The sequence below is a fragment of the Aplysia californica genome, unplaced genomic scaffold (genome assembly GCF_000002075.1).
Source record: "Aplysia californica isolate F4 #8 unplaced genomic scaffold, AplCal3.0 scaffold00491, whole genome shotgun sequence".
In the NCBI taxonomy this organism is placed as follows: Eukaryota; Metazoa; Mollusca; class Gastropoda; order Aplysiida; family Aplysiidae; genus Aplysia; species Aplysia californica.
Genome location: NW_004797761.1, coordinates 516,976 through 544,713, shown reverse-complemented (window position 1 = coordinate 544,713; position 27,738 = coordinate 516,976). Strand labels below are relative to the sequence as shown.

The following is a 27,738-nucleotide window of genomic DNA, read 5'->3' as shown; positions in this document are numbered from 1 at the left end:
AAAGACAAAAAGAAGAAGAAAAGAAAAGAAAGGAAGAAGAAAAAAAGAGAAAAGAAGAGGAGAAGAGGTTGAAAGAAGAAGAAAAGAAACTCAAAGCTGAGGAAGAGAAAAAGAAAAAGGCAGAAAAAGAGGCTGAAAAAGCAAGTGTGTTGGATGTCGAAAAACACAATATGGATAAGGAGAAAATTCAAAATTCTTGCGACATTCAAGGAAAGGAAAATGAAAGTCTTCAGGACAATGACAAGAAAGTGAATGGAGTCTGTGAAGATTCAAATACAGATAACCAACAGATTAAGACTTCTACTGAAGATGTGCTGCGCAAAAGTGTTGTGTCCGCTTCTCAAGTACCTGATACCACTTCTCACAAAGAGGGTTCTGTTGTGAGTGATCCTTCTCGTAAATCCAATCTTGATTCAGAGGAACAACCCAGGACGCCTCCAGCATCTGGGAGAAAATCTAAAGCATCAACGTCTTCTCCTGTCATGAAGTTTATGCCTCATCCTCCATCTCGTCCTCCGTCAGCTGGTCCAGAAGTGACAGACGCCACCACCATTTCGTCAGCTTCAACAAAAAGTGCAGAAGCCCTTGTGTCTGGAGCTGCTGTAGTGGCAACAACAGCTACAACAAAAACAGCTGCTGAAGCAGTCACAGTGACTGAAATAAAGCCCATGGCCCCTACTCCTGTTGTAGAGCAAGCTCCTGTGCTTGAAAAACAGGAGGATCCAGTAGAAAAACAAAGATTGGCTTGGATGAAAAACTGCGTTCCATGGAGGTATGTGCTAATAAAGGCTGTTCTAATTTGTTGCTAGTCTTTTCATTTTTGTTCGGTGCTACTTTGTATCCTTAGGGAGGAGTATAAAAGTTTGTAGATTTTTTTCTCTGCGAAAATTAAGTCTCTTTCCTAGTTCCTTTGTCTGTCAGGTATGCCTCTTTTTTTCAGCAACTTGTCAATTATTCTTTTCCTGGCAATAAAGCAGATTTATAGCGTTGATGAGTTTCTTTTTAATTGTACTCTATTATCATTAACATCCTTTGTTATTTTATGGTGTTCACATATTTGTTTGCTGTCTAATCATAAATCGTAAATTCTCTCAGCAAAGTGAGCAACGAGCCATGGCGTCTGAAGCCCAATGCACAGCGAAGCCACAAGAGGCCGTCGTCTGCCAAGAAACTGCCAGCCCTGTCCGAGGCAGTGATCCTGTCTGCTGCTCAGGCAGAGACTTTGAGACAGGTGGGCTTTTCGTTGATTCAGGGGGGGGGGGGGGGGAGGATCTGTGTGATCCACCTTTTAGGGAGTTAAGGGAAAACCACATTTGAACCCTGATCCCAGGTTTTCGCTCCTGCTCTTAACCTTAGTCCCAACACTGAGACTGATACTTAGATGGGTAACTGTCTTTGGACATGCCCTGCAACTTCAAATGATCCAGTGTGTTCCAACATGTCAGCATTAAGAACATTTTGTATGAATGCATAGTTGTTTCATCTGTGTACTCATGTATCATCACATCGAGGTGAGTCAGCATTCACTTGTGGGTTTACAAAAGTGTTAGGACGCTGGAAATGTCTGAGGTATGAGTACCTATTACAGGAAGAAAATATTTTTAACCACTGCTAAATTGCTGAAATATATATTTGGGACACTATTGTGGGTGCAACAGTTAGCATGGCTGGCATCATGCTCGGGTGTTATGTAACTGATCTTAGCTTGAGTTTCTAATGGGTCATTCTTGAACTCCAGTTACTTGCAGTGTTGTCTTAATGCATTGGCTTGCTAGTCTTTCGCCTAGGGGACCCCCTTAGCATGAGAGCCCTCTTCTTAGCCTATGCATGTTGAGATTTGCTGCTGATTAACAAAGACTGTATTAATATTATAAATTATATACCTAGGTAGGGGCCCTCATGCACAGTTTAGTGCCTGAAGCAGGTGGGGGGTGTGGTGTTGTTTAGATGGCCCTGGTTATTTGAAGATTTTTCGTGGTTTTCTACCACTTGACTAGGTGCTATTGCATATAGACATCGCATCAGATATGATATCCTGAGCGTTCTGTAACACCACTGCTTCTTTACTGATCAGATTATGGCCTCTTTAATTTTAGTGTTGCATGAAAGTACCTGTTTATTCTTTGGTCAAAATTACTTTGAAAATACTGCTACTTTCCTGTACCGCTCAATATATGCCTTCCCAGGTATCTTCAGTGGAACTGACCAGCCTGCCTGGCTGCTCTCTGTCCACTCTGAGTCAGTGCTGGTCACTGCGCTACTTGACCGTCACCAACTGTGGTCTCATTTGTCTCGATGGGCTCAGCCAGTGTAAACATCTGCACTACATCAATGCTGAGGTGAGGATTTTCAGACTGTTAAAAGAACTCTTTTATCTTGATGAAAAAGACCTTAAATCTCTCATCACTCTACAAATCTAGATTTATTAAGCAGGGCTGGGAATCCTCTTTCCTATGGGGCTACTTTTTATTTTGTTGGAAAGATTTTTAAAAAATTTTGGGGCAATTCCCAGCCTTGTTACAGGACTGGTTGCGTTTTACAACAAAACTTTTTTTTTATTACCTTGACCAGTTATTCTGATGATTTAGGTCGTTCTACTATGAAGAGAACCATTTTTTTTATAGTCAGGGTTTATTTTAATATACTGCTTACTGATCCCATAATCCACGAGGATTGTAGGGGCGCTGTATGATAGAGAGCCTCGTCAGGTGCCTTCACTTTTCATGGTACATTTGAATATGTGTCACCCCAAATAAGACCTCAGTTTGATTGGATTCAGCTTTCCGGTAATGTTAATAAGGGAGAGAAACTAGAAACGGTTATTTGAGTCAAAATGAAAATGTGGAGTAAAAACCACTTCCTGCAATTACATGTACTTCTTTCCTGATAACACTTTGATAGGATGTGTGGAAGAGAAATTACCAGGTTAACAATTCCCATACTTCAGAATCATTAATACATAATTGTTTCTAGTGCAGTTGATTTGAGTTTTCGCAGTGTCTTTAAAAATACAATAGCAGAGTATGCTTCTTGAGTAGTTCTTAGGTGCTATTTTTCCTTAAAATTTGTATATTTTCTTTTTTTCTTAAAGTAAAGAGGGAAATATGTTACTTTGTTTTTCTGTGAGGTCTTTGCATACTGTAACTTTACTTCTAAATAGTACTAATTGAAATTTGTTTGATATCAGTGAGCTTTTCGAGAAAAAATAAAAATTTGACTTTTATCTTTTTGACTCAAAATGAAATGTAAACAGTTTTCCATCTTGCAAAATAAGTGATGAAAAACCTTAAGGAGAAGGTTCTTCAGTACTCTTACAAGCGTTCTTAGATTTTCAATATTTTGTAGAATTTCCCTTTAGCTCAAAACCTTAAGTCAAACCCTGCGATCACTAACATTCAAACCAGATGTTGTAAACAGATGTTCCCCTTTCCTTGTCTATAGTTCTTCTGCTTAGTACATTGGCAATTAATTTGTTTTTTTTATTCCATACCCCTCACAGCATAACAACATAGAGCATTTAGACTTGAAGGATCTGGGAAGTTTGCAGGTGCTGAGGCTGGCACACAACCGACTGAACATCGTCCATGGGTTGGAGGGTTGTATCAATTTGCGATGGCTGGACCTGAGCCACAATCGCATTACCAAACTTTGTGAGTATTTCGTTATATGTGTATATTTTATGACATGCTGTTAGAACTTTTTACACGATACAACTTTGTTTTTGTTTCATCTTCCCAATGTGAACACGCACGTATATGGATTTGTACCGATTGTACCATTGTTTATTGCATTTTGGCTGTTTTCAAATTTAAACTAAGCATGATCTTTTCATGTCTCATAACAGTAGGGATTGTGAGATAGCACTTTTTTTGTTAAGTTTATATATTATATATATGTGTTTGTGTGTGTGTGTGTGTGTGTGTGTGTGTGTGTGTGTGTGTGTGTGTGTGTGTGTGCATACAAATGCTATGTATTTATGTTTCATTTTTGTAGAAGATAGTGACTGCAGACAAGTTAATTACAATGGAGGGTCAGTAAAGTTGAAAGGATCGTATCTAATAAACTTAGTTATTATGCAATGACAGAGTTTGCATGATCTCATGTACTGATGTATTTTTTTAATGTGTCAGATATGTAGCTCTAAAAACCAAGAAAGAAAGATATAAAGAAGTTTTTTTACCATCTAGCATACAGCTATTGTCAGAATAAGCGTAGATGTGTATTTCTCTTTAGAATATGTATCTTTATAACTTCAAAGGTCTTGTAATTAAATTCCTGCTTGTGGTTGAATGATGCATCTGATGTGATGTACATTTTGTCAGCTTTACTTCTCTTTTCATATTGAATTTTAATGAGAGTAAAATATAATTTAAATTTTTTAATGTATACCTGCATGTGTTTTTACGGTCCTGTACAGCCAAGATAAATTTCCCTCTTGGATAATAAAGTATTGTCTTATCTTATCTTATCTTATCTTATCTTATTACTTTTCTTGTCGTACAGCTGGGCTTGGAGCACTGCGTCGACTGCATACCCTGCGAGCCTGTCACAACCAGCTGGTCAGCACTGAAGGTCTGGAGGAAGTGGTCACTCTGCAGCGCCTTGAGCTGTCCCACAACTACTTACAAGCCTTGACCAAGCTGTCAAGAATGTGTTTGCTCACCATCTTGGATGTTTCTGCCAACAATCTGCAAAAGGTGACATTAGAGAGGCTCACATTTTTCAGGCCACTGCTTTATGCATGATATGCCATTGTTTCCAACTGCATGAGTTGCAAGAAAAAGGCCTTACTACAATGAAATCCACATTCCTGGGGTATTTTGTATATATCGGTTAGTTATGGCTTGTACCAGTGGAAGTAACTGACACAAAATACTGTACTGCAAAAAGAATTTGTAGAAGGCTTTGAAAAAAATTGTGTAGCATTATCATGTCACACAATCTGTGAACAATAACTGTTTGACTGAATTTAATTTGGTTTAAAATCCAGTCTATTGTCTATTGTCTTGATCAAAACAGCAACTCAAGTCAACAACCTAAGATTTATGAAGTATTTGAACTCACATAGCTAACATAATTTTATTTACTCCTTTCAGGTCCCTGAGTTTAGTAATCAGGTGCTATTACAGCATTTAAATCTGCGAGAAAACAGTATCAAGTCTTTAGAAGATTGCAGTAAATGCTGGTTACCCCTTCTGGAGTCACTGAACTGTGGTCAAAATATGTGAGTGTAAGATGTTCTGCATGTATTGATTTTCATAGTTACTTTTTCGAAATATACTCTATTCAATTGATTTTAATTTCAATGTACATTTTTCCCGACTTCACAAACCACAACTTTTCAATTCCCCTTTTTGATTAGTATTGATTCGTTTTAATTGCTTTTGGTTATAAAGTGCAGCCTATGAACCAAATCTGATACATTTGAGCACGGATAACTTGAACATTGAAGACTCAAATTCACGAATAGATCCAAGAATATGTCATTCCCAGACTGTTTGGCTATGTTTTTTGGGGGTTTTTTGTATTGACAACACTGTTTCTGGAATACCCACATAGTTGTGTTGAACTGAATATTTCAAATAGCCATATCCCATTTTTTCTCACAGTTGTCTCAGATTCACATTTGCCCTGCACACGCGATAGAAAATAAACAAACCCATGATCATCGAGAATATCAGGTTAGACAAGCCTGCCGGGCTTGCCTGAGCACAGCAGGATACACACACATCTGGTATTAAGACACATCATAGCCCATTTCCCGTAGTGTTTGTGAGGCGCTAGAACTTCCTTGAATCTAGTCATGTGAGGATGAGTGCTGGGTTGTGAGGTGTAATGGAAGACAGACATTGGGGCGCTGCATTGGGCGGTATGGTGTGTGAGTTATGTTTGTGTTTGTATGTGTGTGCAGTTGTTTGACTGTTTGAATGTGGAGGTATGGATTGGAAAGTGATTTCTCTAGATGGTTGGTTGGCATACTCCAACCAGTGTTGGTTACGGAAAACACTATCCATCCGTCTATCCTTACCTTGATACTGGGTACTTTTCATGATGGCAGTGATTTATTTTCCCACCGTCTTACCATCACAGTTATTTGCTTTGATTTTCTTCAATGCAATATGTTTTTCGTTTAAACGACTTATGGAAGTGTTGTCCCGATGTGTTGGAGATCTTTGTGCTCGACTGTAGTTTTCTTGACCCGCTCGTACTGGCATAACATTTTGACTGAGAAAATTATCATAATTTAGAATGAAGTTTATAATTTGCAGAGAATGTAACAGTATGTTTTGCTACTTCTATATATGTGTAAGTTAGGTCTCTTCCTTAAAATCACACATTTTCATACACAGTTTACTGTCAGACAAATGTGTTTGCTTTCACATTTATCCTGCTGAAAATCTTCTTTACATCTGAAAGTGAATACAGTCATTTTCACCCAAAAGATGTTTGTGGTTTCTCTTACCTTTTTTTACACTTAAAAATTTAATCATGTTTGTTGTGACATTATTTATTGAAGTAAATCTTTCAATCCATGAACAAATGTTTAACTTTGGTTAGTTCGTTAACTTGAGCACCTAAATCATGCACTGTCATAGCCGCTGGTCTTTGATCTGCATTTATAAAAAGTTTACTGCAAAGTGTGCATGTTCATGTGCGCATTATTACACCCAAATGAAGGGCGAAACATCAATATCGCCATAGTCGAGTGTGTGTTGCACATTCCCCCTTGCCCTTTATGTGGCTCACATTGTGCACTCCATAATAAACAGGAAATATATGACAGAGTGCATCCATGAACACACATCTGACTTTGGTTAGATTGTAGACTTGAACACCTATACCGCACACTGTGTGCCCATGTGCCTAAAGGAGGGTTGTGAGCCTCCCTCAGTTGTCCCATTTACAACCTGGCCTGCCTCTGTGTTCAATTCTTTTAACTTGGCCAAAACACCAATCACGTTGAAGTATACCAGGAAAATCACTGACAATATAAAGTTATTTATCAAATGTGTTGAAAGGAAACCTAACTGATGTGACGAAATGAAGGGAATTTGAAATATTTACTTTTTTTTGCATGGTTTTTGCACTTATATATATATCTATATTTGTGTCTCTTTATCTTAAACATGTCAACTACAGTTGAAACTTTCAAATTAGGATAGCCCCCCAGATATGCATGTCACAATATAGGACTGTAACTTCGCCAAGAATTTTGTGAGTTAGAATATATTAGTGCTTGAGAATGGCAATATTGTTTATTGCTTAGCAGTGTGTTACATTGTGTGTTGTTTGCTTCCTGGTAGAAACTGCTTTTCTCACCAAAGCTATTTGTATATATATATATATATATATACAGTTATTTCTTTGTCACTTTTTTATTCTTTTGTTGTTGATGCTTTCACCTTCCAAGGTTGGAAAATTTGAATGGCATAGACAAATTGATCACGTTGTCTGAACTGGATGTCAGCTCCAATCAAATTACAGGTACAGTTTTTTCATAGATTTTTGTGTGTGTGTTTACAAACTGGGAGCAGTTAATAAATCATGATGGCATTCATTGCTTACTGTCTCTTCTTCTATGCGGATGCAGAAAACCTAATAAATACCAAGAGAATGTAAGGATTAAATGTTTGTTTGAGCCTTACTGTGATGTTCAAATTGTACGTCATCATTTAATTTTCTCTAAGAGACGTGAGAAATATCTTTGTTTTACCAGCTCTTAAAATCTGCAGCAGTCGTTTTGTAATATTTTAATACAAGAGTCTTATGTTGGTCGGGGGGCTATTTGATGTGCTGCAACTGGAATGAATTAGCATGGTGGCCGTGATGAAAAAGGGATGTTCAAATTGTGATGTGCCATATAACTGGGTGTTTTATTTGTTTTCCTGTTCAAGAATATTGACAGTGTTGAGTAAGTGAGGTGCTAGTGATTTGTTTTCTTTCTTTATGTTCTTCACTTTCCTGTACTCTGTGTCTCATTTACCGTGTTATGAAAGGTGCCACCGGTGCTTTTTTTCTGTCCCCTTGGATACTTATAAATGTTGCTTTCACAAGAAAAGTAATTCTTATCATCCTGTAAATCTGGATCGGTGTTTACATTTTAAAATTTTGGCAGTGATGAAATTCGTCACTGGTTAGAGATCTTTGAGGCTCAAGCGTCTGGTTTCTTTTCAGGGCCTCAGAATTACAAAGTTCTATCTTCTCAATACCTAGTTTTGAGAAATTTGACCCCCAAAAATTTGAGTTTCACAACATTTCAATTTTTTTTCGAATGCAGTTCTTTGAATATATTGATATTGACTCCGAATAATTTTATGGTTTTGGTAGAGCAGATAGAACGTTTGGTTTCTGACCTCAAAATGGCCAAAAATGTCAGATAAAACCTTGTAATTCTGAGGTAGTGATTTTGTGCAGGAAGATTTCTTTGCTAGTCACAAGGCTTCCTCAAGTCATGTTGCCAACGTACAAATAAAGTATTTGTTGAATAATATATGCTCAGTAACTGAATGTTTTGTGGATTCAGTTTGAAACCAGTTTTTGCATACAACTGATGTGGCTTCAATTTGCTGTTTATTCATACAGACTTCAATATAAGTTAAGGACCACCTTGACAGACAGCCCTAATTTTTTTTAAATGTCCGAAAAAAAAAAGACAGCAAGGAATGTTTCAAAATATTTTGCTCTGAAAGTGTTACTGGGTTAACAATGCGTACTGCAAAGTTTCCTGAAGGGGCAAACCACCACATGCAGCACGGAAATCCCCGGGGAATTGTAGCCAAATTTACTTTTTTTTATTGACTTGTGTGCGACACCACGGACATTCATCAGTTAAAAGTTCTAGTGCCCGTCATAAACGGATGTTTGGTCTCGAACTGTGCTCACTTTGGTGGCAATATAAGCAGCCCTTTGCGTAAAATCCAGTATCGCATCAACATGCCCCCAAGACGAAAGCTGAGAGACTTTGATTGTGCCAGAGCTAAGGCATGATTGCAGGATGGAGTTGGAGCCCGAGAAGTTGCCAGAAGGCTTGCAGTGTCACCCTCTGTCATTGTCCGCCGGAGGCAGCACCATCAAGCCACTGGATCAGTCCAAGAACGCCCACGTGCAGGTCGACCCAAGAAGACCACTCAGAGTGTTTGCAAGTTGTCCTTAGCTTATGTTGAAGTCTGTATGTTACTTGAGATTTTCAGAGGAGAACAAAACTGTTGATATGAACCATTTGCATCTTAATTTTAAGTTTGAATACGTTCATGTGATAAGTGTTTATAAATCACTTTTTAACAATTGGGTGCTGATTGCACAATCAGTCCTGGAAGATTGGAGTTGTGTAATTCATGTTGATTGCTATTAATGCCAAAGGTACAGCAACCAGTTGCCCTTTATCTATTCTGTGTTTTTTAAGTTTTGATTTCCTTACTCTATATTGTACTTCAGAACCTGAGGTGGTCACTGAGGGCCTTCACCTGAGCGGAAAACTCTCATCTTTAGTTCTGGAAGGGAATCCTCTGGTTGATGTCTACTTTAATGAGTACAGGTATTGACTAACTTGCAAAAGACTTCTCTTGGCTTGAGGAATAAAGATAGCAATAACTGTTGGACCTCGTTGTATTGTTTTCTTTTGGGAAGTGCCTCGTACTGACCACTGAGTTTCATAGTAGAGGCAGACATAGTGACTGTGTACTTGGATGGAGCTATTCATACAATGCTTTGTTATACTTTAGTTGTGCATTATAAAAAACAGAGAGCTTTCATTTTGTCATGTGTGATGAACTTGGAGGTAATGATAATGACAAGAACAGACAAACAGTTAGTGGGTGATTGGCAGGTGCTCCGATGTGGTTTGCTTCTGTTTTCATCAAACATCTATCATCCTTATCTCTTCTACTTCTTTGTGTGTGTTTTTTACTCTCTTGTAACAACTTTAATCTTGGTCACTTGTATGACCTAATTGTGTTGTAAATGCCATAAAAAAGCTTACTAAAATTTAAAAAGACAAACAGTTTTGAAGTCAGTAATATTTTTGTTTCGCTTCTCAGCGAACTGACAGCTTGTCAGAAGTGCGAATAAAGTAAGGTCAATGATATTGTTATTAAAATACAAAGATTTTAAAATTATGATGGGAGGTTTTTATGGTCATGCTGGAACTTGTAATGTGAAAAAAATTATTTTCCAGGGACATTCTCTTCAAAGCCTTGCCAATGGTAAGCTGTATTGATGGAGTGCAAAGGCAGGGAGCTGCTGACTTGGGACCTGAAAATACTGATGATGACTTTACACTGATGTGTCTCTCTCAGACAGCTGCACATAAGAAGTTGGCAATGAATTTTGATGCTCAGCTTCAGTAAGTGATGTCTGTTTACAATGACAGTGGTTGTGAGGGAAAGTGGTCATGACCACAGATAGAACTTGTCTTGGGCTTAGTTTTGATGTTTTCTTCTGTCTCTTAATTTAAAGGTGTTAGAGGAGGCTACTTTTCAGCTGCCACTATGTGGTTGGGATATTTGTATGTCGTCGTGGTGAAATCAGGCCGTCGTCTAAATACTGAAATCTAAGAAAAAGACTTTTTTTCTACCTGTTGGGAAATTTTTATCGAAATATCTTTTTGGCTCAACATCTTTTATTTATGTCAATTTAGAAACACATTTCTGTGTGGATTTTACTGAAAAATGCTGATCAAAGGAACAAAAAATGTGAATTTGCAGTTTCCAAGGTCACTCAACCTTTGGATATTTCTGTGAATTTGTCACCCTTCAACTTTGTGTTTTAATCATGTGACCACATCAGATTTGTTGAAGATGTCATAAACTCATTAATCCTGTTTCCTGATATTTCAGGGAGCATGAGGTCAGTGCTCCAGGGGCAAGTGACAACTTGTGCTCGTGTTTCTTCACTTTCTGCGACACATCTTTCAAGATGGCTGCCGAGTATCGCTCCTCCCACGAGTACGGAGATATAAGTGTGACCAGTAGCATCAGTGACTTCACTACAACTGTGTCAACTGACTTGTCCAGCAAAATGTCAAAATTTAATTCAACTGATACTGACAAAGTTACCACTGGTGATGTTACTGACAGAAAGTCAAAATTTGAAGCTGCTGTTGCTGCTCAAGGTCATCTCATGTCTAGTGAGAATTTTCCAGAGTCTGCACGCTCTAGTATAAACGGTAATCACAGTACTGCATCTGTGAGTAACAATAAATCGAAGGGTTCTCAAAGAAACAGTGGCTTGTCAAGCAGTGTGAAATCGGTGACTGAGAAAAGTAAACTTCTGTCAAGTGTTGAAGCAGGCCATACACCAGTGTTAAATACAGGTGCTAACAAAAAGAAAGTTCTGGATGACTCTACAGATTCCTCTGACTCGGACTCTGAGGCAGAAAATGATCCAAGCCTTTATCCAAGTGCTACAGACCACCAGAAGAGATTGCAGGTAATGGCTCCTCAGTCTGCAGCACCGACTGCAGCATCTTACATGAATGAAAAAGACAAATTTGAAATGGCTCTGCAAGGTAAAAGTACTGCAGCATCCCATGACAGAAATATCCAGCATGGTGTCAACGATAGGAGACACTCCAAACCACAGAATGATACCCTCCACAGTTCTAGCTATGGCGTCAGTAGTTCTCAACACCACTCGTCTCAGTATTCCACGAACAATCTCCATTCCATGCCAGACAGTGCTCGCCTTGGTCAAAAAGATTTGTTTGAGCGAGCAGTTCAGCAGCAGCAGCAGACAGCTACAGCAACACCAACAGCTGTCTCCGCTAAAGCCATGTTTGATATGGCTGTGTCCGGTGGAGGCAGCAGTAGCTCAATGGGAATACAGCCGGAGACAATGCGGGCAAGGAGTATCCCATCTGGAGGGACTGACTTTAACCCACAGCATGGGGTCAAGGCTAATGTAGTGGGCAACCAGCTGATGGAAGAACCTGGGGAAGACTTGTGAGTAAACAATATGCCATTGCCTGTGCGATAAGACTGGCATAACCCACAGCAGAGTTATTTTACACGAATGGCAAAAACTTTTTGCTTCATCATCCAGCTGCCTGGTGGCTGGCAGGTTTTTCGACTTTAAAAAATTGATTTAGGAACATTTTTGGTCAAAATTCAGACCTGTCTATAACCTAGCATAAGAAATGGATAATTTGCTATTGATTCACCAAATTTGAAGCATAATTTATATTTTTTGGGTTAGCTGGCCTTATCGCTAAGGTAACAATACCCTTTTTGAGACCATATCAAAGCTGTAAAAAATATTTCCTCACATTCAGTTGTAAAGTCCAGTTAAAGCTTTTTCTGGGTCTAAAGCCCATGGAAGAGTTTGAGCTTGTCCTAGCTCTCTTTAGAAGAAGCAGGACTGATGGTACAAGATCTTTTCAAAGACTAGAAATCGCATTGCTCTCATTTTTGTGCCAAGGCATATGCTGGTATTCAGTGTGGGTATGCATATGGTGAGGTTGATAGTGTAAGATGCTTTTCTCAGAGATCTGTGGTAGTCAAGAACTGAACATAGCTCTTTTGGTCTTGAGTCTCTTTGCTAGATTATTGGACCACCAACCCTTTCTGGTGATATATTTTTCAAAATCGTATTACTTGGAAATCAATTTTTTTTTAAACTGACACTAGAAATATATATAATGATGACTGTCTATAAAGAAGATAAAATCTGTAGAAAGTATGGGCTATTCTTATGATAAAGAAAATCAGCTGTAACTTATTCTTTCACTTATGAGAATGTATAATCATTCTGGGTAAGGAAAGAAGTCCAAACTCTGAGAGACTAGTTCCTCTTTGAAATTTGTCAGTTTGTAACTAAATTCAAAGCCTTTAGATGTAAATCATAAATGTGTTTTGAAGGCCTTTATTCTACCTGATTTTCTATTTAATGTGTGTGGTAAGGGACATTTTAGATGTTCATTGATGGTGACATAAATGGGAAAGCCCGCAACCAGAATTATGTGTTGATTTGCAGCAACTTTAGCTGTAGTCCCAAAGCGATTGATCTAATGAATATCTTTCTCTTTAGATTGAATGACCTTGACCTAGCAGCCCTAGGTATGGATGGAGACTTTTCCTTCGATGGCCTTGACTTTGATATAGACAAGTACTTGGATATGAATGATTTGGATGAGGTGAGTTTCTTGTCTCTATTTGAAAAATTGAGTACCTTGGCTTTTCTTTTGTTCTTGGTACAAATGTACAAAGAATGGAAGGCAGATTATGAGCAGTCAGCATTGAAAACATGTGTGCATACGATTATGAGGAGTCTATACATAGAAAAACACCTCTGTGCAGAAAATATATCTTTCTTCAGATAATTTCCCTGGGATCCTGAAAGAAAGAATTTCATTGGCCCTGAGCAGAAGAACTTGAGTTTTTGGCTGTTCCTTTGATAAAAGTTCTTTAAAAGTCTCAAGACGCATTTGTTCAACGCTATCCTTTGCTAGTAATTTTGTATGTAAAAATGTGTATGGGTTTGGGAGTTTGTGAGTGTGTGCGTATGTGTGTGCATGTGTGTGTGTGCATGCGTGCGTGTGAGTGTCTGTGTGTGTGTGTGTGCACATGTGTGTGTGTGTGTGTGTGTGTGTGTGTGTGTGTACGCACGTGTGTGTGTGTGTGCACGTGTGTGGGTGTGCCTGTGCATGTTCATGTGCGTGTGCCTGTGTGTTGTTAAATAGTCTCCCAATGTGCAGTTTCTGTCTTTTGATTTGTCTGCTGAGTAATAATTCTGCATTGTACATCACTTAGAACCTTGTAGGGACCAGGTGCCGCATAAATTCCAATTATTTTTTATTATTGTTAGTGTGTTTGTTGTCTAACATGTTCGTATGGGATGCTTTGTATCTATATCTGTATTTATCTATGAATTATACACATACTTATATGATTGTTTTTACTTTTATGGTGTTTAACATTTAAGTGTAAGGCTCTTTACAGAACACAGAGCTCTAATGTTGGCATTTTCGTTTAAAAATTTGTAAGATCAGTTTGACTTGGGGTTTTTTCTTCTTTATTGTCGAAGCAGAGTTTGTTCTCGGAGAAATCTTGATTCATTGTGGCAAAAAGAAAAAAGTTTCAGAATTGGTTCATGTTTTTTTTCTTTTATTTCGTACAGTTTTTGGAAAAAGGATGGAGGCCAGCCGAGTCACCCCAAATTCCTCAAAGGTAAACTTTTGTGAATTGAATTATATTTTACTTTTGAACAAACTTTAAAACCTGATTTTTTAAAACATGGTTTCACAATTGTCGTTTATTTTGTTTGTTCACTAAGAGAACACAATTGGTCTATTCTCAAAATAACAGATATTTTGTTTGTACCTTTATAAAAGCATAAAGAAAAATATAATGAATGTTTCTGAATCTATTATTTTCTGTTGGAACTATATAACAAAAATTGTTCGTTTATTTCCATTAGCTCATATCCAGTCCTTGGAAAAATAGGCTCAGCTGAGTCTAACTTCAATAACAACCACAACGGCATGAGGAAACCCATCCAAGACTCGAGTCTGCACCGCACAGGCCTGGGGATGACTGCTCCCCCACCCCCCATGCAGCCATCACACGCCTGGAAAGATGCACCAGTTCCGGAGCTGATGGGGAAGCCGCCTCGCCCCTCCCCGCTTCCCGCCCCATCTCCGAGCCCATCCTCAGTAGCTAGTGCCGCAGAGACTCTCGGTGGTGGGAGCATCCGCTCCAAGAAGGATGAGCTGTCAGATGAGTGGTATGCACACATATATTGAAATTGTAACATTTTTCCCATACCTAGCATTTTCTGCATCTTTACCTTTGCTCCTCTGTATATTATTTCTTGTCTTAAGAGAACAAAAGTATTAATAATATGCTTTCAATTTGTTATGTTTTCTCAGACGAGCGGTATGCTCATGTAGAGATTGTTCACGTTTCTTCTGTGCTTAGCGTCTTTATCATTTATATCTGAATCCGCTGTATTTTTTTTTTTTTGCCTAAAAAGAACAATGATAATATTTTAATTTTTGTGCTGGATGTCTTCTCGGATGAACGATATTCACTTGTAGAGATTGGTAACACTTACCGCGGGCTTAACATCGGAACCTTTGTAAGCTACCCACTGTGCTTTATTTCTTTTCTCAAAACAATGAAAATAAACTTTAAATTTGTAATGTAGTCTTTGGTTTTTGGAATTATCAGTGGCCCCCCCAAGGCCGGGAGACACCTTGTCGTGGTTTGGGGGCCCAGATACCTTTTGTGCTTATTTTAAAAGATATCTGCGAAGATCTCCCTTAGAGTTAAACGACTTACGGGATGGCTGTTGCTTATGTGGCAGAAATCAAAGTGATTCGATGAATTTCACTATTGAGTTTTGTCATCCTAATACAGGAGTCTTTGTTTCTTGAGTTACTGTTTATCTCCTAGTATAGTTTCTGGAATTCTAATTGCGACACTTTTCTTGTTGGTTTATTTTACATGTTTTTTAAGATAGTTTTGTTTGCAACTACAAGTCATAGACAGTCAACAGCCATTTCTTAACCTGTTGTTTTTTAGTGGTCACTGGCACCAGCCGCTGGTCTGGTCCTATTATACCTAGTGGCTTGTATCATCAGCTGATGAGTATGTGATAGTTTCCTTCCAAAAACCAAAAACAGCATTTAGAGATAAGTTAGAATTCTATAAATAGATGTTCAATTTTCCCTGAGAGGGGGGGTCCTCAATTGTTTATTGATAGTTTGAATGAGAAGAGCAGTGTTTTCAATTGTGCATTGTTCCAGTTCATGGCTGTGTGTTATGATTTTGAAGCTCAGCTGATTTCACAAAAATGGCTGTAACGTTGTGAATAATTATTTTCTTACAATGAAAAGTGACATGCACATTTAGAATGGAATGTAGATTTAATTAATCATTCTTAAAAAACCCAGTTCCATCGTAATTATTTTTTTTGTGCTATATATGGGTGATTCTCAAATAGGACCGTAATTTTTTTGGGGGGTCGGGGGTGTTCGGTATGTATTATTTTTAATGCTAAAATTACAATTTGACAGACAGTTTGGCCCAGCAGTTTATATAATCCGATTTTTCATTCATTTTCTCAACACTAGCCCTGGGCATAGGGGTTTGTACCCTTTGGTGTCCCATGAATGGCACCACATTCCTTTCATTGGTTTTGCCGTTGGTGCACTTTGCATTGTGAAGATCAGCTGATCTGGTTAGAGGAAAATGAGACTTATAGCTTCGCCGAAAACCCATTTGTTTACCACCACCAGAATTACTTTGAATTGAATGTCAACATATAATTATGATGCCTGCTGCTCAGGTTTTTATTTTTTCCCCCTAAACAGTGTCAGATGTTCGTAATATTTTCTTCTCCTTAAGGATCTTCAAAGAATAATGACAATCTCTTTGGCTGGAACTGTAGATCTGGATATTCTGGTCTACTGTTCCTGTGTTATGTTATTTTCCCATGCAAGCACTGCCTTACATTTCCTATATATAGGCTGCAAACACAGTGGAATGCTTCATGCTGTGTTGTCGTTTGACAAAACAGTTTATTGGAACATCATAAGAAATATAATGGAATGGCACAAAATTTATTTAAACAATCACAAAATGATTTATTGCAAATTACCAGTCCTCTGTTAGATTTCAGTGTTGAGCAATGGTGCAGCTCTCAAGTACTGTTTGTTTACTATATATAAAATTGTGTTGCCTGCCCATGCGATAAAAAGACAGTAGTAAGTCACAGCACTCAGCTTTTCACTGGAATAAAGATTGATTGTGTTTACTGGTAGGGAGCTCATTTTGTCTCGAAACACAGTTCTTCTTGCCTCTCATGTTAAGTACCTGGTTCAGTTTCTTATTTCTAAATAATTTGTTTGAGGCTTCAAAACCGTCAGTCAGTTATCTGAGGGGGAACAAAAAGATGAAGAACAAGGAAAATGGGAGGGGGAGGGGGGGAGAAGACGATGAAGAACAAGGGAAGAAGAAGAACAGCAACAACACAGAGAAAGGGGGGGGGGGGGGAGCAGAAGATGAAGAAGAAGAAGAAGAAGAAGAAGAAGAAGAAGAAGAAGAAGAAGAAGAAGAAGAAGAAGAAGAAGAAGAAGAAGAAGAAGAAGAAGAAGAAGAAGAAGAAGAAGAAAAAGAAGAAGAAGAAGAACATGGAGTGTTGTGTGGTGTTGTTTCTCATATCATATTATATGACAATTAGTTGAGATTATATAAAGAAATATTAGGTTTGATGAATATCACTTAAACCTCAATTTCATTTTTGTTTGTTTTAAATTTAAGTCTTCAAAGTTATTGCACTGTTGAAGTCATGTTCTCTCTTTTTAACTCCCTGACCCCCCTTTGTTGAATTTTGTCCCCATTTTGTATACATTTTTGCGGTTTTTCTTTCCACTTTAGGGGTTTTAAGGACAGTCGAACAGCAGAACTTATGATGGCAAGAGCCAAGAAAATGAAATACAATGCAGAGAGAAAGCGGAAGCTGAGTAAATTGGGTAAGAAAAAAAAAATATATAGCCAGTGTAGACCATTGTAAAAACAGTGAAACCTGCTCTAATGGCATCTGGTATAAGTTGATCATCGGTACGAATGGCCTCTTCCCATTTCCTCCCATGCATATGTTTTACAATATAAATTGTAATGACACTGTGTAAAATGGTCACCTTTCTAAGATGACCATTTCTCTCTTGACAATGGGTGACTATCTTAGAGTTTTGACTGTACAGCATATTGCTGTCTGAAAGGCCAGGGATTCTAGGCTATAAAATTGAAAACAGGCCCTATATGATAATATTGCTGGAGGTTGAAAACCTGTAGTAGATGACCCATGTGGTCTGGATGGAAATTAGAAATGGAAGCTAAAAGTAGATAGGAATATCTTAGAGATAGGGCAGCTTTATAACTTATAGCAAAAGATTGACTTTTGTTTCAGGGATGTCCACCAAATTAACTCTCCATTATAATCCACAATACCATGTTTGATATCTGATTCCATGCCTGTACCTGTCCAAGATCTAGCATTAATATTGTATTATCTTCCCTGTAAAACACACCCTCTTTTCAATATATATAGACTGATTCTGATACAGTGTTACCTTTTTATTTTGTCTTCATTTTGACATACAGCATTTTTACTATATTTTGATAAAATAAGGCTGATTATAACTGTTCATGTGGGTGTTTGGCAGGTGCTCTGGGATGGGTTGCTCCTTCTTTCCTATAAAAAATCTATTGTCTCTATCTCCCCTCCTTCTTTTTTGTGTTTGTTACTCTTTTGTAAAACACCTCTAATCTTTGGCACTTATATGACCTTATTGTGTTGCAAGTGCTGTAAAACTCTTACTAAAAAAATAGCTGTTCATGTGTGGTATCTAATTCAATGTACTTTAATGGATTGTACTTTGCCTTTTTGTATTTTATTTTCTGAAAGAATGTTGCTGTCAAAATGTGCGCACATGATGAATTGGTATGGTGTTAGTATGAATGCGTTTTTAATCTCCTATGTACGCCTTGGGCCCATGCTGTGGGGAAAAGAGGGTACAAATGCTCTTATTATTATTATTATTGTTTCCACTTACTTCCCTATTTTGGTCTCTTGTTTACCTTACGGATGGATGAAGTGCTCTGCTATTTTGACTGACCTGTTTGTGGGCTCAGTTAGGTCACTTGACTTGTACAAAAGCATTTAGGATCTATGATAACCTATGTTACCTTCTGATATTTCAACTGGGGAAATATGGACTACAGAATGGCGATGTTTCATTATTTTTATGTGTACTCTCCACCAGATCCCAAACAAAGACTTCAGCTATTTAGGAGATTGGAAGAGTCTGGAAAAATCCACCCTGTCAGACCACCACCTGCCAAAGTCTTGCCAAGGAAGGAATATTTTCAAGGTAAAAATATTATATATATATATCCTTTTTTTTCGGCACAATATAAGTGCCGAAGGTTAGAAGTGTCACAGGAGAGCAACCCTAAAAATAAGGAAGAGATAAGGACAATAGATCATGTTTAATAGGACGGAATGGGCGAACCACACCAGAGCACCCACCGAACACCCACTAAAATATTTCCTTGCTTTGTAATAAAAATTGTATTCTTAAATGATCTGTGTTGTCAAAAATTTAGAGAGAATGCAGTCACAATCATTCAGCTACTTTAGACATTAGTAGTTCTTCAAGGAGTGTCCTTGATTAGGAAGATTCAATTTTATGTTTGAGGAGAGCTTGGGCTGAAATACATAGTGGTATGCTACGACTGACATCCAGAATTAATTTTTCACAGCACAACTGGTCAACTCCTTTTCAGAGGTACATAATATCAGAAAGCTCTCCTTTCATAATATGACTACTGGACCAAGCCCACCACAATACTTCACATCTCTATAATCTGATGTCTGTTCACTGGTTAGTATTTCCATTATGCAGTCAAGCTCTGTTATTATTTTTGTTGCCTTAGATCTTGTTGCCCAGGTTTGTTTGTTCTAACCTGGTTACCGATCTCATAGTAAGACAGAGCTGGCAGAACTGATGGGCCAAATTCCAAGGCATGACAGTAATATGCTGTAGAATATTCTCCTGCAGTGCAATCCACTTTAGGACACTTTTATACAGGATTTAAGGCAACTCCACTGAGTTTGAATTAAAATTTTGTCACCTATTTCTCCGTTACAGCGAGGGAGGAAGAAGTTCAGCGACAAGAGCTCGAAAGAAGAGTGGAAGAACACGCACGTGTCAATCGCACATTTGAGTGGCTGCACACACAAGTAGGGGACCACCCAGTGTCCAGCTCTAGGATCAACCCTGGGTTTGTATTCCGTCCTTTGTTTCTATTATGGTCTTTTAATAAAGTGGTGTTTAATTATATGTTGAATGATTTATGATCAAAATCTCCATTGACTCTGCAACATAATAATATCTTTGGATGGTCTATTCCATGCAATATTTTTGCCTCCCTAACGTAAAGATAGGCAGCATGGCAGCTGCTTAAACGTTTAAATCCTACAATTTCCATGAAAGTGTCTCCCTGTTCTCCTTTTAAAGTATTTTTCTCAAGCTGTTTTGGTTTGCTATTTTGCAATGAAGAGGATCGCCATGATCATTTTTTTACCCCCCCCGGAAAATGTACTCCAATTTTGTAGAGAGCAAATGAAACTGAGAGTTCGAACCTTCATGTAATACTTCTAATATAATAAGCATGTCCCTTCTGCTGTTCAACATAGAAGGCATGATTTGGCCTAAATTATTTTATATGTGCTGTATGTTTTGTATTTCTCAGACCTGGTGCAATGCACACTCACAGTGACAGCAACATGAGCAAAAACCCTCACAACTTCGACTATGGTCCAAGAAAGGTAGGTCATCTTTACACACAGTTATCTGTTAGGTCTTTGTGAGAGCCTCTTTTTAGTCTTTTCTTTCGTGTGCTTCTGTGCACATGCTTTAATGTAGTCTGCTGCTCCTCTCTTTCTTGTCCATGTTAGTGTCTTTTTATGGATTACCTGCTTAATTGTTTTAGTATTTAAGGTTCAACAGCGCTCACAACTGCTTAAGGTCATATGAGCGCCAAGGGGTGGATGTCGACAGAGAAGTCCTTAAAAAGGAATCAGGCTTACTCTTCTCACCTTTCTAGCTTCAACAGCACAAAGTTTGCTTCGACTGTCAGGGCACCTCGGAAATAGCGGGTCACAAGAGTGTAACAAACATTCAAAAGAAGAAGAGGAAAAATGACGATTGTAAGGATTAGGAAAGAAAAAGCAGCTGTTCCCTGTTGCAGTTCAAGCACAGTTATGAGCATGACATTGATGAATCAGCCCATTTACAATTCCACTGTTCATAAGAACATGTTAATGTCCTCCCCCCCTTGGGAATGGCCTAAGGACACTTCAGTCTGTAGCTCCGCCCCACTCCTAAATGATTTAACTTGTGTCGCAGGGGACGTAAAACACTGACATTAAAACCATTTTAAAAAAAATATTATGTTTGCTTTGCTGGGACATTGTCCTCCCTCAGCTGGAGTTGACCCTGACAGGCATTGCTGAAGAAGCTCATGTCCTGAATGATCTAAATTGTGTCGATGGGGACATAAAACATCTACAAGTTAACAAAAATCTTGCTGCTCTCCCAGTCTGTTTCTCCTGAAATATGTTACTTCTTGTGTAGACTCACTGTGAAGTGTATCTCAACAGGAAACAGTAGCTGCACTGTTATCTCAGTTGATATCATGCTGATAACTCTCTTGTTGTAGATAAAGCAGTACTGGCGTTAAGATGTTTGTCACTCTGAAAACTTTACTCAAACCTTAAAGAAACCTTTCTGCCTCTGTTGTGGATGGTTGGTGGATGGTCTGATGTAGTCTTTTTCTGGTATAGCAAGTTTTATAATCTTCCATACACCGAAATATTGCCATTATCAAGCCGTCTTTCTGAAATTTGTAATGACAAAATCACACCCTATATATAGTCTAACACATAACTTCAAGCATTACACAATCCTGATCCTTGTTCTCACACAGACCAGCCCTGGTTCTGACTACATGGATTCAGTGAGTGCACATGGAGGTCATGGGGGTCACAGATTAGGCCGCAGGTTCTCCACTGAAGAGGCTCATGGTGAGTAGTTTTTAATTTTGCCTCTGACCAGGTAAAAAACCATTTTATTCTGCTAACAATAATGTACCTTAATTATGTATTTTTTCTTGCCTTTTTCAACTTTTAAAATTTGAATTTTGCTGAAACATTTTTTGCTCTGAAGCAACCATTACCACAGATTAAGAAACTGCAATAAAAAATATTTTAAAATTTTGGGCCAGATACATTCTAACAGCTGGCGAACTCTCATCCATATAGTGCTTTTTCACTCTTTATTTTCTGCCTCCATTAAATACTATGAGTTCTTCTGTAACATAGGAGAACGGTACTAAAGAATAAAACACTACAAAGAGCTAATGGGTTTTGCTGTAGATTTTTATACACATTTGCCCTTGGCATATGTTATATATTCACTTTAGGTAGTGAAAAGTTTTGTACTGAAGATTCATTCCCTTGCAAGGAAAATATCTTCAATAGTGTGTGACCACCAAAGTTTGAAGGTTTGCAGAAGGCTGACAGGAAATGGTCGCTAGATTGTTACCATCCATCACGTACAAAAACATGCCCTTATAGCGCTTGTAACTGTTCTCCAGATTTGCTAGATTGGCCCGAGTCCACCAAAAATTAACTTCACAAGCACAGTTTTACCCAAGTGTTCCAACATGTGAGCGATATTGATGAATAGTTGTCATTACCACCATAGGGTTTCTTCTGCAGAGAATCAATTTATTCATGTTTAGTGAATATTTTTATTTTGTTTAAAGAGTTGAAAGAATGTGTGTTTTCCAAATATTGAATACGATTGAACCTGTTATATAAGCTAAATAAGTAGAAACATACGACCAAGATGTTACCGATTGCTAAAGGCTGTAAAGTAAGAAAAATTATCTTAAATCACGCGTTATGGTTTTGATATTTAAAAAACTGCTTTCTACTGGGCTTTACATTTGTTATGTCTTCATGCAGGGACACTATGGCTTTATCTCTGTATTTTTCAGCTGGAAACTCACCGATGCTGCCACCGATACAGATCGGTGCTGTGCCATCTACACACAAAGATGAGAGGATGTCATGGAGGAATGAACAAGTGGACAAAAGTCTGGGATGGGGAGGAGGGAAGAAAAGAGGAAAGAATTGATGTGATCGAGCTGCTGTGATAGTGTGTGCGTCTGAGGAATACCTGAACTCTTTGTATTTTCTTTGAGTGATGAGATTGGGATTTAACCTGTATTCTTTTTATGATGTTCATTTGTTTCTTTTTAAATGATACTCAGAACCTATCTGTGCTTTTCATGTGTGTATGTGTGTCTGCTTTCATGATAGTGCTGAGCAAAGGACTGTTCTTTAAGGCAGATGTTCTTGCCTTGTATTTCTTTCTATTTAATTCCCTAGTCATTTTCTTTCAAAGCATTCTTGTATTTGATGACATTTCTTAACCCTTACAGCCCCAGTTGTGTGTATTTTCTTCACAGGGTGCTGCCCATCTCAAACCTAGGAGTGCATATTTCCCTCACATGGTGCCAACCACCTCAAACCTCATTGTGTGTTGTTTTGCCATAATCCATCCAATGATCTCGTAAAAAATATTCCACACATTATCTTCCCAAAATTCAAACAAAGCAGTATAGTAATTTTTTTTAATGTCTGCCAAAAATTACAGACGCAATCAGTATTGGATGGGCCTGAGGAGTTGAGGACTCCAGTATTACTTGGGCCAGAGAGAAGTAAGAGCTAAAAATAGCCCGGTGCTGTAAGGGTTAAATTTTCTTTTGCCCATCTTACTGAAGTCCATGAGTTTGAAAGCTTAGAATATTGTTTTCGAAGAGAAGGAAAAAAAAGTATGAAAAAGTATGGGCAGAGACTCATCTTTGGTAGCAGATGTCAGTCTGTCTCACTTCATTACTTTGAGAATGTAGCTGGTGACCGCGTGCTTGAAACAGAATCATATTATATATATATATATATGACAAATGATTTGTGAATTCTGACCTGAAATGCTTCCTTGACTGGAAACTGGGACTCTTGATAACAGCACCATTTTTTTTACTCATTCTGCAAACCGTACCATTAATTTGTATGTTAGTGTATGAAGTGTTTTTATGTTTATAGTATTTTTCAAGATCTTTTTTTTTCCTTATGTCATACATGAGTTCCTGTTGGTTACAAAGTGTCTGTGATAGGCCCCACCTTGTATTTTCTACTTTGTTATTTCCCTCTGTCATCTTCTTTGATAAACATAATATCTGATTACTTTCTTGGTGCTGACATATTTTGATACTTATCCTGAACTGAGCTTTGGTGCCTTTCACCATCTAAAAGAAAAGATGAGGCTGAAGACGATATTTCTTCCTCTGACTTACTTTTAAATCAAGTTTGTGTGTGAACATCTAGGAAGAGAAAGATAAGGCTTACAGGTTCACTTGTGGGTGGAAAGTGGGTATAATTTTCAAAAGCAGGATTACCTCAAAGAATTAAGGTAAAGAGATTTGAGAAGAGATGTTGAAACTTAGAGCAAACACACTTGTACAAGTGTAGTTTGAGTTGTCTTTTTGAAGAAAAGAAAAAAAAGACTTGAATTTTTGTCCGAAAATTTCGTTTACAACACTTCAAACTTGTTTTCATTATAAAATCTCTTATGATTTTAATACCTTTGAATACATGGTAAGGGTCAAGTGAAATACAGTTTATCTGAGGTTTCCTCCTATAATGCTTAAGTGGGGTAAGGTTCTAATTATAAGTCTGTCTTATTCTGGCGTGACAAAACCGCAGACTGGGTGGTTGGGGGATGCCATGGCAGGTGCTACCTGTTTACTCTCCCTCTGTTGTTTCTGTTCACCTGTTTTGTTTTCCCCAGTACTAGATATAATTTGTGTCGATGCTTTTTCTTTATATTAAAAATAGCCATGCCATCACTGCTGCAGTTCACCTTTAGAGGTTAATTTTAATTGACTGTTCAGGAATTGAAATGATGCATCATCTGTAAGGATTTTTAATAGTTCTCTAATAGTTCAACTAATTTCAGAATTATGGAATAAGAGGTGCGATTTCAACACCTGTCTTTCCTTTACACCATCTACTAAATAAAGCATTGGAAGACTGCTTTCCCTTCACTCAGTAGCTGCTGACATACTTGATGTAAAGGTTTGATTCTTTGGCTAGGGGGCTGGACAGACTAGGAGAGTTGATGCTGTTAGCAGTGTCGGGCTCAGATGCGCCGTCTCAAAGGAAGCCTGTTTTACAGGAGAGGCCAGCTACTTTATATCATTGAAAGACCACTTCAACTCAGATTCAATTTTGAGGTTTCATGCTTCTCTGTTTTTTTAATTTTTCCCACTGGGATGAATTTGACCTATTGTTTTACAATATAATTTACAGAAAAGTCAGGTTGTAGAAAATGTTGGAGTTGGCCTGTTTGTATTACTTGAGCCAAACATTATGATAGGCCCAACTCGCAGGACTGTATCAAACAAAAACTAACATGTATGCTCGACATACTTGAAAGAGCGGTTTAGATCAAAATTTTATGTTTCTAGACTGTTGTCAGTACCGACCTTTTCTGTTTTCTGAGACTTGTTGTAGTGCACAAGACTAAATATTATTTCTATGCTCAAAATTTTCGTCATGGCCACAGTGTCATGAAGTCTAGCTGTGCTTTTTATTTATTCATTCCGTCATTCTTTTATCATGCTTTAAAAAAAAAATGAAACGTCGCTTTTGAAAAATTTGTCATAATTGTGTTCATGGAAAAAGAAATTTAATAAACGTTGTGCTCTTAGAAGATGATGGTTTTGCTTTCTTTCAGTGGGATATAGGGCCTAGTGTTTTTGCTGATACAACTAGAAAACTCAAATGGATTGAGTGTTAGTGTATTGTTTGCACACCATGAGAAAGGGCCAGAAACTGTGATAATGAAATGTACAGAGGAATTATGATGTGGGAGATATAAAGAAAGCTGGATTTTTTGTGTTTGTGTCATCAAGTCATGTCCATACTGCTTGTTCCACAACACCCAATGACACAGTCTCTATTGTCTTTGTTCCGCAAAGTGGAGATAGAGTTATCAAATTGTTCTTTTTGAGACTTGTGGCTTGAGACATAGGTTCATGTCTTCATGGAGTTGGGTGGTTGGAGGGCGTCACCGAGTAGGTACTACTCCTCCTTCCGTCTGTTGTTTCTGTTTGTGTTTCTGTTTGCCTTGCTTTTTCCTTGCACTGTTATGACTGCTTTTATGTGGAAGTCTTTCTCTTTCACTCAAACTTTAACAACTTTTGGGGAGAAGGGGAAAAAATGGATGGTCCTCAGATGCTCTGGTGTTGTGCTTCTTTCTTATCAACCATCTATCATCCTTATCTCTTCTCCTTTTTTTGGTGTGTTTTTCTCTTGTGATACCTCTAATCTTCGGCCCTTATATGACCTAATTGAGTTGCAAGTGCCGTAAAAAGCGAAGAGAAGACAGTAAGTTTAAGCATTCTTTTTCTTGTCAGAAATACAAGATTGCATAACTCTTCCCTGAATATAGCCTTCCATCGTAAAACGCCAGTGACTTCCCTTTGTCACTATTCCCAAGTTGTCCAAAACGTGGCGCTGCGCATGCAGACGAAAGGCGGAAACAGCCGAAGCAGCGCGTGGGTGCGTCAGTCGCTCCCGCCCTGCTCATGATTTTCCCAAATACAGAAGTTTTCGTGAAAAGGGGATAATCCGAGTCTAAAAATAGCCGAACCGCGTGAGCACTGGTGGTGCATGGCATGGCGCGGTGCGCGCACAGCTCGAAACTCCCCTCCGTAGTAATTCATGAAGTCGGCGAACTTCCTCTGACCGCTGTGACCTCCTTACTGTAACGTTGATTCTGTCCTTCTCATTGTGCGATATTGGAGGCGTAGCGTAGAGGTGGTTAGTAGGCCTAGACATTTGTGAACAGCAGTAATCTATAGGCCTTCATTTCTACACTCGCTGTCCTGTTGGACTGTTGCACACTCATCGTGTCTTAATAATATATATAATGTGATTTTTTTTCACGTTGTCGGGGTTCAAACGGTGAAAAATGACTGGTTCTGTATATATCTCGTGAAGAAATCCTTTTTTCCACCAGAATCAAAAGAAACGGATTAAAACAAATTATGGCAAAAAACGCCCCCCTCTTCTACTATCTAAATTACACAACAGGAGAGGAAAGAAATGGGACGGTTCCTTTTTTAAGGGGGGGGGGGGTGTTTTTGTATTTTTTAGTCTCCTGTAAAATAAACTTTTCCGAATTAGCCATTTCGCGATGATGAATATCGGCAGAAAATCATCGACAATTTTCTGAATTTGCAATTGAGAGAAGGGAAGTTCTTTTATTGAGAATCTTCATTTGTCAACTTTGATGGTGCTACCCTCTTAGCTGAGGTTGACCCTGTCGGGCATGTTCGAAGAAGCCCTCCTCTAGAAAGAAAAATTAAAAAATTAACACAATTTAAATTGTGGCGACGGGAGCTCTGAGTCCATCGAATCTATCCTTGTGCGCCGTTGACCCATTCTTTCCCCACCTCTTTCTCTCTTTAGATTTTTGTTGGTTTTATTTGTTTGTTTGTTCTGTTTTTAAAATTACTTCTTTTTTTAACCAAATCGGAATAATTCATAACAATTCACGGAAAGGGGAAAAAGGCGAAAACCGCACCCAGACGTTGATGGCTGGTGCCTCAATAAATAAATTATTGCTGGTCAGGTCAGGTTGGGGATTTTTGTGTGTGTTAGGATGGGGGTAAAAAGGAGTAGGGGAGGGGTGCAGTGGGTTACAGACACCCCGATGTGCCCTCTTTCTGTTCAATTAGAGATGTATAGAGTGTCACCGGAAGGGGGTCATTTTCACGGAGTGACATTGTAATAGTCAGGGGTCATTGTCAAGGCCTTAAGTACGGACGTGTCTGTGCGATCGGATGGGAAATTGTTGTTTGATGGTCGTGGAACCAGCAGAGGAAAGTGTGGCTGGATAGTATTATCATTATGGTGTTTTGTTGAGTACATCATGTGTGAGTGTGTGTTCGTGAGAGGCAGCGCGTTTTCGGGCACACACGTTCATATAGTATGTGCGCGCGCGCCCTGAGTTTGTGTATGTATGGAATTCCCTCGAGTTTATGTGGGTGCACGCACATTTACCCACAGTGTGTGTGTGTGTGTGTGTGAGAGAGAGAG

At 38.4% G+C, this 27,738-nt stretch overlaps 1 protein-coding gene across 1 annotated transcript; it reads left to right on the top strand.

Moving 5' to 3' along the window:
- Positions 1–64: 64 nt before the first annotated feature.
- Positions 65–25,339, top strand: LOC101855441 (leucine-rich repeat and IQ domain-containing protein 1). The gene is made up of 19 exons (XM_013086678.2): positions 65–772; positions 1,096–1,231; positions 2,187–2,339; positions 3,500–3,650; positions 4,504–4,697; positions 5,097–5,224; positions 7,412–7,485; positions 9,436–9,535; positions 10,175–10,342; positions 10,836–11,939; positions 13,024–13,129; positions 14,113–14,162; positions 14,413–14,718; positions 17,376–17,470; positions 18,764–18,871; positions 19,652–19,784; positions 20,256–20,331; positions 21,492–21,588; positions 22,566–25,339. Exons 1-19 carry the CDS (start codon positions 171–173, stop codon positions 22,703–22,705), a joined length of 3,921 nt encoding a protein of 1,306 aa, XP_012942132.1. The 5' UTR covers positions 65–170; the 3' UTR covers positions 22,706–25,339.
- The last annotated feature ends 2,399 nt before the right edge of the window (positions 25,340–27,738 follow it).